This window comes from Lonchura striata, chromosome 6 (genome assembly GCF_046129695.1).
Source record: "Lonchura striata isolate bLonStr1 chromosome 6, bLonStr1.mat, whole genome shotgun sequence".
NCBI classification, from domain to species: Eukaryota; Metazoa; Chordata; class Aves; order Passeriformes; family Estrildidae; genus Lonchura; species Lonchura striata.
This window is the reverse complement of record NC_134608.1, coordinates 61487647-61506375: the sequence shown is the minus strand read 5'-3', so window position 1 is coordinate 61506375 and position 18729 is coordinate 61487647. Positions and strand designations below refer to the sequence as shown.

At 43.1% G+C, this 18729-nt stretch overlaps 1 protein-coding gene across 1 annotated transcript; it reads left to right on the top strand.

The window, feature by feature from the left end:
- Positions 1-1985: 1985 nt before the first annotated feature.
- Positions 1986-3451, top strand: LOC144246543 (inositol 1,4,5-trisphosphate receptor-interacting protein-like 1). Its single transcript, XM_077784455.1, has one exon. The coding sequence runs from the start codon at positions 2057-2059 to the stop codon at positions 3449-3451; it is 1395 nt and encodes a 464-aa protein (XP_077640581.1). The 5' UTR covers positions 1986-2056.
- The last annotated feature ends 15278 nt before the right edge of the window (positions 3452-18729 follow it).

Here is an 18729-nt window from a genome sequence, read left to right as displayed (position 1 = left end):
CTGTGGAGTTGTGTTATTATGAGTTTTATTATGTAATGGTTTGTTCTTATGTACCCCCCATGTCCAATTTGGTTTACCCCTGAGTTTTCCCGCCCTACCCCGTGTGTCAATCCTCCCCTAAAGTGCCTAGCCACTCCCTTGCCCCTCCCAGGCGCCCTGTCCGTCACTCGGCATCCCCTCCCAGACACATAGAAGCTTCTATCCTGGGTGCCGGGTGGTTGGACAGGGGTCTGGGGGCCCCTCCTACGTCTGCCCCTCATTGGATCCCATGCACATCACCCCATACCAGAGCCACTCCTCATCCCATCCCCATTGGTCAACCCGTTCCCCTCCCTCTCTGGTTAAAAACGGCTGCAAGCACCCTGTCAGTGCTCTTGGCAGCAGGATCATTCAGGAGTTGTTAGCCCCGGTTGGGCTGCAATAAACCTCGGATATAACCCTACCAGGAGCCTCTCTTTCTCTCACCGCCGCGGGGTCTAGCAGCGCTTGGACAACCCACGGAGCACTCTCCAAAGCCCCGCAGGGTCCAGCGGGGGGTGCTTCATTTGCCCCCCTCGCCCCATCGGACAGCTAGCCGGGGCAGATCGGGGGCGAGAGAGCGGCAGACCCCAGCATTTTTACTTTTCCAATGGTGACAGTGGATTGGAGGGTAAATGTGCCACCTCTCCAATGACATTGGACAAACTACGAGTACATCAAATTTCTCCACCCCTATGGAGGAATGCAAAGCAATAGATGGTTTACAGAAGATTGTGGAAGAAAGTTCCCTACAAGAAGGAAAACTCAGAAGGCTTTAGAAAATCTTATGAATCAGGGCAGCACCTCTCTTGGGTCTTCCTGGTGTGGCAGCCACTGAAGTTCACAGCATGTACAAAGATGATTTTTGCCCTGTGTTTCCCTTGCCCTCTCAGGCCATGCTGGCCATTTCACACGGGCTCTGAAAGTCCCTGGAAGCTCTGGCGGGGCAGGGAGCAAGCAAGAGGCAGCGCTGCTGTGCCTGCTTGTGTTCCCTGGGGAGACAATGAAGGTTCTGCCCGTCCCAGACACTCTGCAGGGCTTTGGCACTGCACAAATGAACTTGCAGGACAGGCAGAACACAGGGCTCTGTCGGCAGTGGGAGCAGCCTGTTGGAAATCACCAGCACACATGCTCATCAGCCCTGGGAAATGACTCTGTGCAATCGAGGGCCTCTGGCGTGGAGCAGCAGGAACAGAGATCCTGCCCTGGAGAAGCTCCATGCCACGGCCAGGGTGTTCACCACTGAGCACCCAGGGCTGTGCTGAGGTGCCAAGAGCACCCCACAGGCACAGAGCTCAGCGCCAAGGGAGCCAGCTGCACCTGAGAGCAGCAGATTTCCAGGGGCAAAGCATTCGTGGGCCATTTCACCCAGTCTCACAGTATCAAAGGGCCTGCGGGGCTTCTGCCACGTTTGGGCAGGGCAGGCCTGGGCTGGATTTCAGCCCGGGCTCTGCCCTCGGTGTGTGTCAGGTATTTGGCAGCCGGGTCCACGGCGAGTCCCTGAGCTGGGGCAGAGATGGAGGGCGGGGCTGGCCTGGCCGGGCCGCACTGTGACCCCGGTGACATGCCAGCCCCGGCGTCACAATGGGGCAGCTGCAAACAGCAGCAGCAGCGGTGCCGCCGCCCCAGAGCAGCCCCGGCCGGCGAGCAGCGTGCCCGCAGCCAGGAGGCCGCGCCGGGCGCTGAGCGCTGAGCCAGGGCAGCCAGGCGAGTTCCCGGGGAGCCGCTGCCCAGCGGGCACCCGGAGCCGGTCCCGGGCGGGAGAGCCTTTGGCAGGGCACGGCGCTGCTGCTGCCGGGGCAGCGGCACAGCCGGGCAGCCTGACGGCTGCCGGGCCGCTGTGCTGCCTCCGGATCCCCGGGGCTGCTGCCCCGCTGCCCCGAGCAGCGCATCCCTGCCGCCCGCACTGACCCTCCCGGTCCCGTCCTCACCTGCCGAGGCCATGCTCGGCACCACCTTCCTCCTCCTGCTGGTGCAAGGCCTCCTCCGGTACCCGCAGCCGGCCGCCCGTGGGCTGGACGAGGCCACGCGGGAGCGCATGGAGCAGCGGGCCGAGTACCTGAGCCAGGAGATGGCTCGGCTGGTGCAGGAGCTGGAGCGGCAGAGCCTGGAGCAGAGCGCTGGCGCCTGGGGAGCCCTGCTGCTGTGGCCGTGCTGGGGAACTCTGGCAGTCCTCGTCCTCCTCTTGGCGCTCTGGTTTGGAGCAAAGCAAGTCAGAAGCCATGAGGAGAAATGGGAGGAGGTCGGTGCTCCTGGAAATGGCAAGGACAAACACAGCGGAGCCCAAGATGACGAGGCCCACAAGATTGAAAGCAACCCGGGAGGCCTTTCAGTGCAGCGCATCCAGTTGCCTGTTGTGGATCTGGAGAAAGGTTGCTCGCTGATTGGTGACCTGATGGCCAAACTGAGAGACGTCTTTGAACAAGGCTTGTCACACAGTTTCTACCCGGTGCCACAGGAAGCCATCGGAGTGGGCAGCGCCTTTGAAGGCTGGAGTCCCCGTGCAGAAGATCCTGTGTACCAGGTGCTTGTTGCCCTGAGTCCCCCTGCGGGACACGCCTTCCACCTGGAGCTGGACACCGCAGGGATGCCCCAGAGGAACTTCTGGGTGCGCGTGGAGCTGCTGTGCACCTGCCCCAGGGAGCAGCCGGGGGAGGACATGCTGTGTTTCCTCCACCAGCCTGAGCAGGAGCTGAGGAGGAAACAGGAGCCCAGCCTCCTGCACACCCTGTGCACCGGCTCCTATCTGGATGTGCAGAAGACTGCCCAGTGGTTCTGTGGCTTTGTGAGGGTAGCCTGGCTGCTGTTGCCTCAGTCCCGCCACTGGCGCTTAACGTTGCTGCCCTCCAGCCGCTCCTGCCGGTTTCAGCTGAGCAAAGGCCAGGAAAGCTTCAAGGCTGAGATGATCTTCGGGGTGCGGCGAGGAGACTCTGACATCTTTGCGGGCAGCCTGGCCACAGAAGCGGGCACGCCAAGCACCGCGTGGCCTGAGACCTGTGCCGTGGCAGAGGCCAAATTCTTTGGGCACATTTCCAGGCAGGCCCCCCAGGACAGCTGCCACTGCAAGTGCCTGCAGCTCCTCAGCCACAGCCTGCCGGGTGTAGGTTTGTCCAGCTACACCTTGAAGACTGTGCTGATGCACCTGCTGAGCACCGTGCCCCCGACACGCTGGCGCAGGAGGGATTTCCCCCGGCGGATGATGGACATCCTGAAGCTCCTGCGCTGCTCGCTGGAGACCAAAGCGCTGCAGCACTTTGTCATCGGCAACGAGAGGCTTCCCGAGGAGATCCGTTTGCCCTCGGACTTGCGGCTGGCTGAACCTCCCAACCTCTTGCAGCACCTGGCCAGCGATCCCGACGCCCAGGAGAAGGCCCTGCAGGACTACTTTGGCCTGGTGCTTGGGCTCAGGCAACTGCTGCTCTCCGGCCACTGAAAGAGATGCTGCTGCCCAGAGCTGTGCTCCTGGGGCCTCTGGACAGAGGCTCTGTACATTAACCCCTGTATATATTAACCCCCCAAGGTTTTACATTAATTGTATTCATTACTGCCCTGTAATGAATGCATTTCTTATATATATTGATACTCCTTTTTTTTTTGTGCTATTACTACATAGATTAAGACTCTCTAGTTAGTGCATTAACCTATTTGTTTTTTCAATAAATCCGAGTATTTCATTATCTGATTTGTGGTAGGTCTTCTTGAACTTGTCCGGATGTGTAGTCTACACACTGAATGTTTTGCAAATTTGTTTTTCTAGCTGCCTGTAGTCTGTTTTGATAGGCAAATACGTGTATGAAATAATGACAACTAGTGATGCAGGAAAGACACTTCTGTTTATTGGGACTTAAACCATCTTTGCTTTCGGCTGCTAGTGATCTGCACACAATCAGAACAGCACTGTCTTAAAAAAAAATGATTAAAAATGATCCTGTTGTCCATAGGGGTCAAATTCAGGTACTATTGGGATATATATATTTTAGGAATATTTTTTAGGTGATCTGTCTTTATGTCATTAACCCCAGTTATAGATTGCACACATCTGTTCATAGTAGAAACTTAGACATATCAGTCTTTGAGAAAATGCAGAGAAAAATGACAAGTGAGAAATTCTTCATGTAGTTTTTGGTTATTAGATTCGAGCTCAGTAGCTTATATAGATTTATGGATGTCACTGTAGATGTATATAGTGGAAAGATGATAAGAAGGTCCAGAAATCTGATGTTCTATGGCGGTTTCAAGATCTCAAAGGGGTTAGCTGTAAGTTCTGATTTTAGTAGTAAAGTAAATTAGATACATCGTTTTTCCTTATCATTCTGCATTTCTCTGTGATGTGCTACTCGTAGAGAAGGTACGTGACCTATCACTGCATGTCCTAGTAAAAACTGCTTTTAGGCCCCCTTTAGGAACTGCCAGGCCACAATGAGCTCTCCCTGGAGCCTTCTCTTCTCCAGGCTAGACAAGCCCATTTTTCTCAGCCCGTGTCCATAGGTGCTCCAGATCCCTGATCATTGTGGCCTTGCTCCAACAGGATCATCTTCTGTTAGTGCAGGGGACCTCAGAGCTGGATGTAGGGCTCCAGGTGGGGTTTCCAGAGCAGAGGGGCAGCATCCCCTCCCATGCTCTGCTCATGCTGCTTTGCTGCAGCCCAGGGCACATTTGGCTTTCTGGGCTGTCACTGCACACTTCCAGGTCCTATTGAGCTGCTTGTACCAACAATCCCAGGTCTTTCTCCTCATGGCGTCTCTTGATCTCTATGTGATCTTGATCTACCCCAGTCTGAGTTTTTCTTGGGATGGCCGCAGCCCGTGCACCCAGGGTCAGGGCAATCATCTCCCAGTAATGTGCCAGTCATCATCTATCTTGAACCATGGCATATGTGAATCCTCCCAAAATGAAAACACAATGTTCTTATAATAATAACTCCTCTAACACTAACACTGGCCAGACTTTTTGGCTTACAAACTTCTGTTCCATTCTGATGCTTTAGGTTTTAGCTTTTATGTTTCTCAGAGTCTGTGCTGCTTTAGTGGGTGGGTCTGGGCTTCCCATGGGGGGATGCTGAGCTCTGTGCACAGAGCAGGGACACAAAACAATTCCTGCTCCAGCTGGGCACCAAGGACAAATGATCCAAATCTCAGCCCAGGAGCACAAACACCGTGGGCTGGAGAGAGAAAAACAAGCAGGATGGGGCTGCCTGGGCTGAAGCTGGAATGGGACAATGAACTCCAAGGTGCCAATGGAGCAGAACTGATCCCAGGGAGAGCCCCCGGGAGCGCTCGTGCATTTTGGGACCATTTTGGGTCATTTGGGTGCAGCCCTGGCTGGGCTCTGGTGCTGCCCAAGGTGGATCCATGGAGGAGATCCTTTGAATCAATCCCTGCTTTATTCTTTACCTCTGTCCAGCCTCTGCTCTAGGCCAGCCTCCACCAGGCATCAATACTTTTGACCTTCAGTTGGACGTTGTGAGCATTATCTACTCTTTTAAGAAAATATTTAGGAGACTTCTCTTATTGCCTCTCGTATAATCCAAGAAACAATATTTAAAGTATTGTTACAAGGAAATCCAAACCCTATAAAAGGTGTTTTTGTATTTTGGGACATTAATTCAGTGTGGCTTGTCATAACAACCGCCTATGTGCTTGCAGGTTGATGTCCAAATCATTAAAATTGAAGAGGCCCATTCAATGCAGCATCTCTTACCTCTGTTGCAACTGTGGACTCTTTCACAATATAGGTATTTATTAAGGAGAAATGCATACCTAAGAGAGATGATAATGAGCTGTACTACCAAAGATCCACTTTTTATCCATTAATTATTTAGCTTATCCACAAGAAGACTAAACATCTAGACCTATTAGTTACCCACTAGGTTTATGAAAAGTATAACAGTTACTTGCCAGCTGCATACCTTACTCTGGAAAATCATCCTCATTATAAAATATTTATTTATTTGCATAGACATAAATTAAGAGAAACAGCAAGGCTTGCAAAAAGACCTAATGAATAGTATACCAAAACAATAAACAACAGCACTAACAACAAAAACCTGCACAAAATTTCCCAGTATATATAGCACCAACACCAATTAAAAATATTTATGCAGTAAGACCTAAAATGACAGACTAAAGGGAAGTGCTTGGTTTCATAGTTTCCATGCAGACATTTTACACCTGTCACCTTGCTGCCTTGGCTGGCAAACTCACCAGGTGCCCTGGAGCCCTGTGGGATGCTGGTGTGGGAAACACAGCCCCACCAGCAACAAAACCAGCTCAGTGTGGCTGAGGGGAAATGAGAGCTAAGACATTGTCTGATGGCAGTCTTGGGTTACAATCATGAGAAATAAAAACTATTCACGGAGACAGCATCAGAGGTAAGCCAAGCAGGCTGATACAAATAAGTGCATTCTACAGTTACACAGCAGATAAAGATAGGCTTTGTAAACACTGTAAGTGCCTTTATGATTTACTAACCCCTTTACATTAGTTAATTGCTGTCTTTATTTTCCAAAGTAAACAGCTTTTTTCCTAATGAATCATGATTCAAGTGAATGAAAATTATGACTAAAATTAAACTGACAAGATATCTATTTTTAGACCTTCTGCTGCTCTTGATTTGAATTACAAGTTGCATGTACCTTTTAGGCAGGCTTTTCTTCTCAAGACCAAGTTCTTTCATGTAAATTTGGTAAGTGTGATGAAAATCATGTCTAATTTTTAAAACCTTCAAGTTTGGGTACACATAGGTCTGTTTTCCAATTGCTACATAATTCAAAACCAAAGTGGACACCCTCATAGATTTTAAGGACTCTAAAAGCAAATATGAACAGTATTTAATCAGATTGGTGTGGGGCATGGAAACCTAAAAGATCTTTTCTTATCAGTCACAGTTCTTCAAAATGCATTCAGGACTTGAAGAATAACATTTATGTGTTCATATATAACTGCTGTTTGAAAATAAACAGATTTACATAGAATAATCTCCCAAGAAAGATGCATGCTAGCTGCTAGCACCAAAGCTCCTGGGAGATCACACTTCACTTTAAAAAAAAATTATCATATATTTAAAGTGCAGACTGCAAAATACTCGGGGCTTCTGGTCAAGTGGAGTAGAGAAACACCTCCAAATCTGTATTTGCAAAAGCAAAGTTCTCAGAGCCCCTGAACTATATTGGTAGGAAAAAGAAGGCAAATAATTTCTTCCTGAAATGAAAAATGGGAACCACCACCATGGTTTTCTCTTTCCAGTCAAAAATGGATGTTTATGAAACAAATAAACACATTCTAAAAAGTTGCTCATCAGACTTTACATCTCATTATCCTTCAAATGTTTCTCCTTATGTCTTTTCTGTTGCATAAAAATATATCAGTTCAGTTAGCACTTCACTATTTGCCAGATAAAAACCGCAAGAAGAAAAAGTACGTCCATGTCTGTCATGCACATTTTTAATTTCTTTCCTAAGACATTGTAAATGTCTCAGGCAAACTCTGTGGAGCCTAACTGGCAACAGGGGAACCTTTTAAGGAATGCTTTATAGCCTGTAACATGAATTTCAAGTGTAGAAAAGACATATTTGTAGGCAGGAAAATAAGGAAATAAAGCATGGGATATCCTTCCATTTCAAGTCAGTGTTCATATTCTGATAACATATCCCCTTTACAAGTAATGAAATAGGGTTATTGCTGCTTTTGGGTGTGTTCATAGCAATTAGAAATGTTAATCAGCATGCTTGGTACACCTAAGTTGTAAAAAATAGAACAGGACAAAACTGGGCCCTTCCTTAGGGAACATACACATACAAGATAAAAGATTAAAAAAACTACTAGCAGAATAAATCCAGAAAGGAGTTTCTCAGGGACCTAAAAAATGGGGTTTACATGTTCCTCATTAAGATGTCCTGTGCTAAAATTACCAGAAGAACATAAGCCTGGCACATTCTATTTCTGCAATTCAGAATAACAGGAGAAAGAAAATACTGCTGTATCATGTTGTATGTGAGTGCATATACCTATATCATGCTAAAAAAAGAATGCTTGAGGCAAGCTATAAGCCCAACTCGACAGATTGTGTCAAGTCACATGCCAGATTTCCCTTTTTAGAAGTACAGAAATAAAAAGCAAAGAAAGAGGGGGAGAAAGCCACAAGGACTCAAGTCACTAGAGGCTTGTACAGACTTACATCTCCTACTTTAAGGTGTGATTATGAAAACTCCTCTGAGCAAAATCAATTCATGGCTTCCATGGCTAGTGATCCTATTAAAGCCATGAAAGGCACCTCCAGATTTGTATGGGCCATGGTTTTACTAATGGTGTTGAGGGACCCCTGCATATTTGAGCATGAATACATCAAGGCAGGAAATCAACTACAGAAGGTTCTGCAAAGCAATTATCAATAATTAATGCTTTTTTCCATTGATTTTTCAACTCCCATACCATATTACAGAGACAGAGGCCAAAAAAGCATTGTCAAAGACCATAGCTTGACCAGAGGAAAAGAAAAATACACACTGTGTTCAGTGCTGTTAGTTCTGATATTATCTCATGGTTGTGATGCCTTGTGAAGGCTGCCCTGAAACAGAGGCTGGACAGAGCTAAAGAATAAAGCAGGGATTGATTCAGAGGATCTCCTCCATGGATCCACCTTGGGCAGCACCAGAGCCCAGCCAGGGCTGCACCCAAATGACCCAAAATGGTCCCAAAATGCACGAGCGCTCCCGGGGGCTCTCCCTGGGATCAGTTCTGCTCCATTGGCACCTTGGAGTTCATTGTCCCATTCCAGCTTCAGCCCAGGCAGCCCCATCCTGCTTGTTTTTCTCTCTGCAGCCCACGGTGTTTGTGCTCCTGGGCTGAGATTTGGATCATTTGTCCTTGGTGCCCAGCTGGAGCAGGAATTGTTTTGTGTCCCTGCTCTGTGCACAGAGCTCAGCATCCCCTCATGGGAAGCTCAGAAGTGCACACTAAAGCAGCACAGAATGTGAAAATATAAAAGCTAAAATCTGAGGCATCAGTTAGGTATCATGGACTGAACTACCCTGCACAGACACAAAGAGCCCTGTGACAGGAGCAGGTAGGAAGTGCTTAGGAGCAGCTCAGTCTATAAAAGCCAACATTAGGGCTTGTTTAAGCAAGAGACACCTTCTGACTCATAAATCAGTATTAAAAAGTATAAAAAAGTCATTATTTTTAATACAAGTTCTAAGGGAAGGCATTTTTCTGGGAAGTATTAACTAATTACTGATGAAAATATCAAAGTTGGCTTGTGGCAAGCTATATTTTGCCACTAGCATGATATAAGCCATAGTTTATATGCAAGTAACAATTTTCAAATGTGACAAATACTCTGGATACTTATATAGTGATTTATACTTGTAAACTTGTGTCCATAAGGTGTTTTATGTGTATCTGGAAGGCTACTACTCAATGTCCCTGCACCCAATATCCTCATGTTTCAATATGAGAATATATATATATATCACTCAATATCCCTGTATCCAATATTCTCAAGTGTCCACTGAAAAAGTTTAGGGTTCCAAATATACTGTGAATATGTGATTAGATTAGATTCTTCCCAAAATAGAATAATTTACTACTTAACTAACTGGTTTACTTAGCTATAAAATCTATATCTATATCTATAATGTAACAATATGAGAATATATATATATCACTCAATATCCCTGTATCCAATATAAGCAAGTAACAATTTTCAAATGAGACAAATGTGCTGGATACTTATATAGTTAGTTATACTTGTAAGCTTGTGTCCATAAAGTGTTTCATAGCTCTTCTAGGTATCTGGAAGTCTATCAGTCAATATCCCTGTATCCAATATATCACTCAATATCCCTGAATCCAATATTCTTATGTATCCACCAAGAAAACTTAGGGTTCAAAGTGTAGAACTGGTCACATGATTAGAAAATTAGATTATTCCTGAAATAAAATTACTTCCTACTTAACTAACTCATATATAATACAATAAAATTCTCACTTCATATAAAATGTATGTGGGAAAGAAGGCAAGAGGCTTTTGCAAGCCCCTGTGCTTTGATTTGGATCAAGATTTTAACCACATTCAAGTCTGAAAGCGTTAACATAAAAGCTGTTTTTGTTAGACACTGCATGTCTGCCCACTGAAATGACAGTTACTGGCACGTGGAACCCTTCATTGTTTTGTTCTGCTCTGGCTTGGGTTTCTTCTCTCTTTGTAAGGTGGCAGACTGTTCTACTTCTGTATGCAGCAAAAATGTGCCTTTGTAAGAGCTCGTTGTCTCCTGCCAGCCCATCACGTGTGCTCACCTTCGTGACCAACCAACCGAAACTGGCAATGGGTCTGAAATGACTCCATCAGCTTTTTTTTAACCAGCTTTACTGATCTGGAAAAAAAGACAAACACCAGTTTATGACAATATCAGTAAGAGTTTTGTGGCTAACACATTGAAGAGCTGATTTATCATAAAATAGAAGAACATGGAATGAGTTAACTTGGGGTTTAAGGTAGATTCACTTATTTAAATTTGACTCCATATTTACACCAGTTTCATACCATTGCACAATCATCAGGCCGTCTGAACACCAAAACAAAACTTGTCATTAAAAGTCAATAGTTTGAGCACTTTCTAACAGCCATTACCAGCTAAATTACAAGGAAATCAGCTAGGCCTAAAAATGAGTTACCTAGAACTGAGAAATTGGGCAAAAATTTCAGAGGTATAGAAAAAAAGTTAATATAAAATCTCTTCAAATTGAAAAAAAAATATGCTTTCACCACACAGAAAATATGGCATGAAGAAATCAACACGCATTTACCATATTAATTCTGAATACATAGCATTTTTGAGTATTTAGTAGAATGAGGAATTGCAACACTGCTTCTTGCCTGTTTGCCTCCTGCCTTCCTCTTCTACTGCTGGCAGAGCCAGTTAAAGCTGTAATAAAGCACCAGAACATGCCTTTACTAAAGCAACCCATGCTCACATTCCTGAATGCTCAAATGCAGCCACCTTTCCTTTTAATACAAAAAAAAAAAAAAAAACAAAACCAACAAAAATCCAAGTATAAATGAGAATTCAGTCACATCTACTTGTAAAGCACCAATAGAGAGAAACCAGAACCCCAAATAATGTCTTTGGATGGTAACATAACACAGAGTTTAGATCTGCCACTCATTTCCTGGAGATTATTAAGGGACAGAAAGTCTTTCATATTACCATGGGGATTTGATAATAATTAAGGTGAACAAGAGATGTCTGAGAAAACCCACACATGCTCAAAGGTGTTCAAACCTTTAGCATATTAAACAGTCCAAGTACCAGCTTTTCCAGGTGCTACCAGCTCACCATTCTACAGACCCTCTATATGTACCTTCTATCTGATATAGGCTGCACCATCTAGAGAGACTTCTGTACATCTCGAGGCGTTCACAGGAGCTTAGAGCTAAACCTGCATCAAGCCACTGAGAACACAAGAAAAGCAATCTCCAAGTTTTTCCTACTGGTAAGCCAGCAGGCTGTGTGCTTTTAAAGCAGTCACAGGGGAACTAACACTGTCCTGTGGTATTGCAGAAAAAAACTCAGCTGTGTGTTCCAGGTGCAGCATGACCCAAAAAAGAGAAATTAATTGCTTTAACACTTAGGTATGATGAACCAGAAATTACAGAGCTTCAACAGGAATCACAAAAAAAAAAAAAAAAAAAAAAAAAAAAAAAAAAAAGTATAAGAATGTATCAAATAAGAATTTCACTTTATGTTAGTAAGTATTTCACATTCCACCTCAGGACATGGATGAATATTCCACTCAAGTACTAAAACTCCCCAAATCTGAGCAACATAACAGTAAAAGCAACAGTTAAACTGTATTGGACATTGATCTATTTGGATTCAAAAGAACTTGCAGTTGGGAACAAAGAGATTTAGAAGCCACGTGCTGACACAGTGACAGTAGGTTTGAATTGAGGGTTCTGCTCTCACCTCTGCTATCAATGTGCAATCGTGAACAAGTCTGCATCTTTCAGGTGTTTACATTGCTGCTGACTTACTCTGCTCCTGGTAAAACACACACTGCTCTGGGATTGTTCAGCCATCTTGGCTTCTCTAAGGCCTCCTCATTTTATTTATTTATTTTATTTTTATTTCAACAGAGAGCACCATTGATAAGCACCAGTCAGAAGTGATTTCAGAAGCCCTTGCCCATGCAAAAGTGAAGTACTGTGCACAAGGAATCACTTGTCTCAGTGGCTCTAGGTCTTCCTTTGATTTACAGGGGTTTTAGGTATAACTACGCTTTCTCGCAAGATTTAAAACAAAAACCCACAAGAACAGCACATCATCACTGTGAAGGAAAAATTAAAAGGGCCACAACCCCCTATTTTACAGAATTTCTTATTTTATGGTCTTTGGAGCCATTTTTTTTAAAACTGTGGGAACAGAAGAACTTGTGCTAGTACAGACCATTCCATGGTGATTTAGTTTATCTGGCAGCTGCTTGCAAGAGTTAGAATTATAAGAAATCCAGTTAAAAATAAACAACATCTCAGTAAAGAAATATGTCAGGAGATACAGGTGACAGGAGAAGTTTGGAAAAGCTAAACCTGTCATTCACACCCAACAAAAAGGCAGTACTTGGAGATACTAGATCAGGACTGAGTCAGTAAAATGATAATAGAAATTGCTGAACAGAGAGTTATGCATTTTGTGTGATGGGCTGATACTTGAGAGGAAAAAAAAAAAAAAAGAAAAGAAAAAACAAAGCAATCCAAACAAATTTGAGTCTGATGTGCAATAAAGTAAAAAAAAGACAAGCCAAAGGTATAATACCAGTGTACATGGACAAGAAGAAAAGTTGGCAGACAAGAGGCAGGATGCAGCCAAGAACTTGGAAGAGAAACAGAGGTAAGGCAAAGCTGTTTTAGAAGAAGTTACATGAATATTAAGTCAGTCAGAAGCTGTTAGTCTGTGAAGACCAAGGGATGTGTTGATTCTCTAATGACACAGATTGAAAAACATGGTATATTTCTTCTCTAGACAATGATCTTTGCTTTACATGTTTAAATAATTGAGAAGATAGCTGGAAATAAATTGGCACCTTTTTGTCACTGTAGACTTCTAAATAAAGAACAAAACCAATCCAGAATGTCTAGCTCAATTTCCAGATTTAAATTATCAGTAGCAACCTCCAAGCTGTAATTATTCTCTTGCTTGCTACTTTGCTTCCTTCTCCATGTCTGGGCCTGGATCTGTGTGACAGATGGTGAGGAGTTTTTCAGTGCATCCCAGAAAGGTGGACTTTTAGCTAATTTGCCCTTAGTGGGTGGCATTTTCCTTCTCCCCAAAAGCCAGCTAAAACCACAGAAAATCATTTCTGTTGTGGGACAGCCAGCCAGTGTCTCAGTATTGCACAATAAAGTCAAGGCAAGGAAGGTTAGCAAAAGAAAATAATGGAGCTGGGAAGTAGAATTGCCTGTTCCACTGTAGCAAGAAAAGTGGAGTTTAAATATGAGAGCTGAATTAGGAGTCATGCAGGGAAATAAGGAACTCATTATTACAGCTGTGTCACAGAATCAGCTCTAACAAGGGAAAGGGGCATATCCAAGCCCTGATGGCTTGGATTCTCAAGAGTTCTCCTTCAGTACTCATAGTTATGTGTGCACAGAATCATTCACGCTCATCTATTTTTCCTGCCAAAAGCATAAGTGAAATATTTGGTTTTTCATTCAAAGGCAACTAGATTAAATTCAATTGATTTGAAACACACATTTTTGCTTTTGGGTGTGCCAGTAGAACTGTGTGGTGATACTGCAAGCATGGACCTGAAGTTAAACAGCATATGATGCTAGAGAGGCAAGGATGAAAAATTGGAGTTACAACAGGGAAAAATGAGATGAGAAATCTGGTAGTTTCCGTATTAGTGCCTTTAGAGAGGAATATGCAGAAGTGTTGCAGGCCAAAGTAAACTGGAGTGACACTGAGGAGGCCAGGAAGGGCTGTGAGAGAACGACACCACGCAGGGAACATGTTCCTGTGCCCTCAGTCTGACAGGCAGCCACGCCAAAACTCAAATGAAAAAGACTGGAATTTCTGCATCATCTGGTTTTCCTTCATCTGTGAGCCCATCACACTCCTGAAGAGGTATGGGAGGCAGAGAAACAAATGCCAAAATAATCACCTGTGAGAAAGGAACAGTTTTCTCTTGAGGTCACTTAATGGGACAACTAAGTGCAAAAAACACATAAAATGCAAAAGCTGCAGAATATCTTTCCACATGCCTTAAATCAAAGCCTGGCACTTTCACATCCTCACAGTTTGTCATTCACAGTGAAGCAAGCCCTAAAAATCACTATGCCAAGGAAAGGAAAGCAAGGAAATTTACCAAGTTATTTATTTTCACGGCATCAGAATGACATGAGAAAGGGTAATGAGAAAAAGTACATGAGTAAAACTACATGAGAAACAGTGATGCATCTTCCCACTTCCTTTATATATAAGAGAGTGTGTCCAAATGTTCTCTGCTGTCCTCAGCTGTGCTAATTACCACACATCTACCTAGAGTTTTTCTGCTCCCTTGTAAAGAACTAGGATTAGCCAGAGACAGTCATACATCTCCATCAGTAGAGGCCTTTACAATAAAAGTAATCCAATTATTTCAAGGGTATTTCTTTAGCATTCCACCTTCATCTGCGTCCCCACTTTAAAACCAATCCTGCATCACCCCAAGGATGATAAAAACAGGAAAACAGAAAGTATGATTTGTGTGAAAAAATAATACAAACATAAAAGAAATGACCAGCTATGGACACATATAAGCCTGGTCTGAACTACTTCACTCATGACAGCTAAAGCATTATAAAAGAGGGATTCTTTGTTTATTAAATAACCAGGTTATTCTAATCTGCATTTAGAGAAAGTTCATCACCATTTGTTTGGGTGTTGACTAATCACATGCTTTCCTGTCATTTATTGGAATTGATTTTGCTCAGATTTTGTTCTGTAATGTTTATAACAAAATTTAAGCCTCTCTTGGATGCTTGTTTTAATGCTATTATTAAAGCAGCTTATGTCTCTAGAGATTCTGGGCACGAAAATTGCATCCTTGAATTTTTGAATTGGGTGAAAACAAGCATGGAGAAGCCTCCTCAGCAATCCAACTGCAGCTTTTGCCTCCCCTTTTCCTCAAACTGTGCTTCCACCCTGTCCAACAGACCTGCTGACATGTCATGGAAGCCACTGCTGCCTGCAGAGCTGCATAAAGCTCAAGCCTACTTGCTCACCTCTGAAATGAAAAATTAGGAAGGTGTAAAGAGGTAGGTGAATAGGAAATGGAGTAATAAAAGTGCTACTGCCATAATTCTTATTTTTCAAGCAATCTCATCTCTAAGATAATTCTAATAAAAGAGAGGAGCATATTCCATCTCAAGGGAAAAAAGGAGGAGAAAATACTGTTTTCACAGACTGCCATTTTCTCTGGTTTCTGCTTTCCTTTAATTAACATCAGCCACATACCTTTACTTTTGCAAAACAAGTAAGGTTAATCCTATGTGAAGCATTCCTAGCATGCTCTGTGAATTTTCTTTTCTCTACAAGTGCAAACTACACAGGTAATTAGAGTGCAGCTGCTGCCTCAGCTGTGCTGTTACAACTGGTGGGAGAACCACAAAGGAGAGCTTTTCAAGGATGGTTTAAAAGCCATCCAAGGATGCTTTAAAAGGGTTTAGGCCCCACTCTGTGGCAAAACCTTATGATTCTGCATAATCTTTATGCTCTAGTTTTACATGGTGCACATGCTGGGGAATGAGGATATCTAAAATATAGTGTCCATTTGTTGTACTGTAATACCTCTGTGCTGGAAGCTGCAAAAAGGATCATTTCCAGGATCTCTGTCAGCAGCATGTGCAGCTGTAGGTGCCAGGACAAAAGTTGTGGCCATCAACCCAACAGGGAATAAGAATCAGATGTTAACACAGCATTCTAGTGTGTATTAGCTGCAGATATAAGAAATGTCCTCTACATTTATTAAATTGAAATTTTTATATCTAATGGAAAGTCTGTAGTCATCTTAGAGCTCAGCTGGTTCTTAAATCCTTGCTTGGCTATGAAAAGTGTTTTGAGACTTGAAAGGACACACCCATCCATAAATCACAGTTACTGACACCAACAGACTTGATTCATTTGCTTCTCAAATGAAGCCTTTAAAAGAGACTATTAGTTTGCAATTTAGCTTGTAAAGTGAGACATTCTTAGTGTGACCATCATGTCCATCATTTCACAGTCCCCCTTAAAAGTATTTCAAAGTAAATTTTATTTTCCTGAACTGAGTTCTACCCCAAATTCTTCTTGGAAATGTTGTGCTGCACAGCTCTGTATCAAATTCCTAAGAGCACACAGGGACCCCACACCTCTGATACCTTCCTCTTCTGTCACTTGCAACAAAAGATCATCTAAGAGCAGTGAAAATTAATGTGAAAAATAACATGAACAGAAAAATCACATCAAATGGAAGTATCTTACATAATAGCAAGTGTTCTGTGTTTCAAGCAGTGGGTTGGAGTATGTTGGAACTCTGAGCATTATGCTGGGGGTGGAAAAAGAAGGAGACACAGCTCCTATAAAGGTTGTACTTTTTATCCTGAGAAATTCAATGCAAGGAGGTCAATCTATTTCATATAGTCTGCACATTCAATGCTTCAAATACCACCTAATCTATCAGTTCAGAGGAATCAGAGTATACGACTTCAAAAAGCACCAGATGGTAAACAGGAGTACACAGATTAAGATAAAATATTCTAATTCTCTCATCTTCTGTTCATCAAATGAGAATGCTAATTTCGCCCTTATTTCTATGTTTATGGCCCAAGCTGATAATTTCTGATCACGTTTTCTGTTCCTAAAATTTGGTCAATTAACACCCTTCTTACTGAGAAGGCTTTGCTAAATACATAAGACAAAGTTATAATCCTTAGTCACTTCATTAGTGACTTAATATTTTAAACAGTCCATGGAAGTAAGGGTTTTTTTCTCATCATGTCCTTTCAGAAAACTTGCTGGATTTTTCCCCCTTATTACAGGCAATAGCAGGCAGATTCCTAGCAGCAGAAATACCCCATGTGAACTCTGGATTTCAGCTCCCAAATAACCCAGCCCTGCTTTCAGTGAAGCTGAACACTATCACAACTGTGGAGAATAGCCATATCAGACTGCACTGCTTAGGCTGAAAAGAAACAATGTGTGGGTTCTTTACACAGCCATGTGAGATTTTCTGTCTCTTTTTCCTCTATTCTGTAGTTTAGGAGATGGTTTTTTGCTTACTAAGTGTCCAATTATTTCATGTATAGTCACAGACACTTTCAGCTGCTGGTGACTGAAACAGATAAAAGGAGTCTCTCTCTCTATGTAGCTTATCATTTTTATGTTTTATATTAGTTTATCATTGGCATAATCATAGAATCCTAGGAAAATTCAAGTTGGAGAGGACCTCAAGAGCTCAGTGTCATGCTGAAATCAGGGTAAGCCAGGAGATCAGGTTATTCAGGGCTTGATCCACTCAGCTCTTGAAAACCTCTAAAGACAGAGACTACAAAGACTGAAATAATATGGCTAATAATGTGTTTTACATGCTATTTTCTTTCCTCACTGCTTGACCCCTAAATTGACAGAAAAAAAAGTAAAAATCTCCAGAGGGAATGTATAGGTATGTATGAGCTCACACATGTACACACAGAGCAAAATGTGCTTTCATAAGTGGATTCATAATGCTTTCTGCTCCCACAATATATTTTTGTTTATATAAGTTTACTACTTTACTAGGTAAATAAATGGACAGAGGAAAATGTGGTATCTCTATGAATGCATATTAATTGATACCTTGACAATTACCATAAAGAAACATTCCTGAGTGGCATTAGTATATGTGTTAGCCCAGGGTCAGTGTGAGAGGAAAAAATTATTTCTGCTTAAAGGCTGAGAAGAAATGTTTTGCATTTCACACCTCAGAAGCTGTTTCCATTTTAACAGGTACCTCTAGCCTCCTCAGGCTTGTGACATAGCTCAAGCTACATGCTGGGAAGCATGAGCACCTGCTGTCAACAGCCATAAATTCATCTGAGATTTCATCTGGGAAACCCAAGCAATTTTAAGTTTATAAAAGTAATATAAAATACTAAAACTGATTCATAGTAGCTCTCAAGGGAAAACCTTCTAGTCAAGTGAGAATGTCTTAGGTCAAGTGCGTTTGTACTCAAAAAGGTGCAGCAGCTTCAAGCTGATTTCTCATGTAGCTTTCTTTACTGTAAACAGCCCTTAGCACAGCTTTCATTATTTTATTTATTTCATGCACATCATCTTACACCACATCTCTCACTCAACTGACTCAAATCTCCACTAAGAGACACAAGTGACCCTATTTGGGTTCTCCTTGCTCTGTTCCTCTTTCCAGGAGCACCGTCACAAACATAGCCAGGCTAAGAAGAGGGAGGAGGAAAAGGTGTCCAAGCACACATGGTGCTGCTTGTTTTGGCTACAGAAGCACTTCCTGAGTTTTTGAGCAAAAGGTAAGGCAAGCTGTTACCATCATTTCCTCCTAGGACAGCCTGTTGCACAGATATTGCACCATTATACATTTTAACAGTATTAATCCAGTACTGCTAAAATCCTGGAATTATATGATTATTTATGTTGCTTGCAAAACAACAGGCACAGATTCCTAAACTATAATTGATAAACAT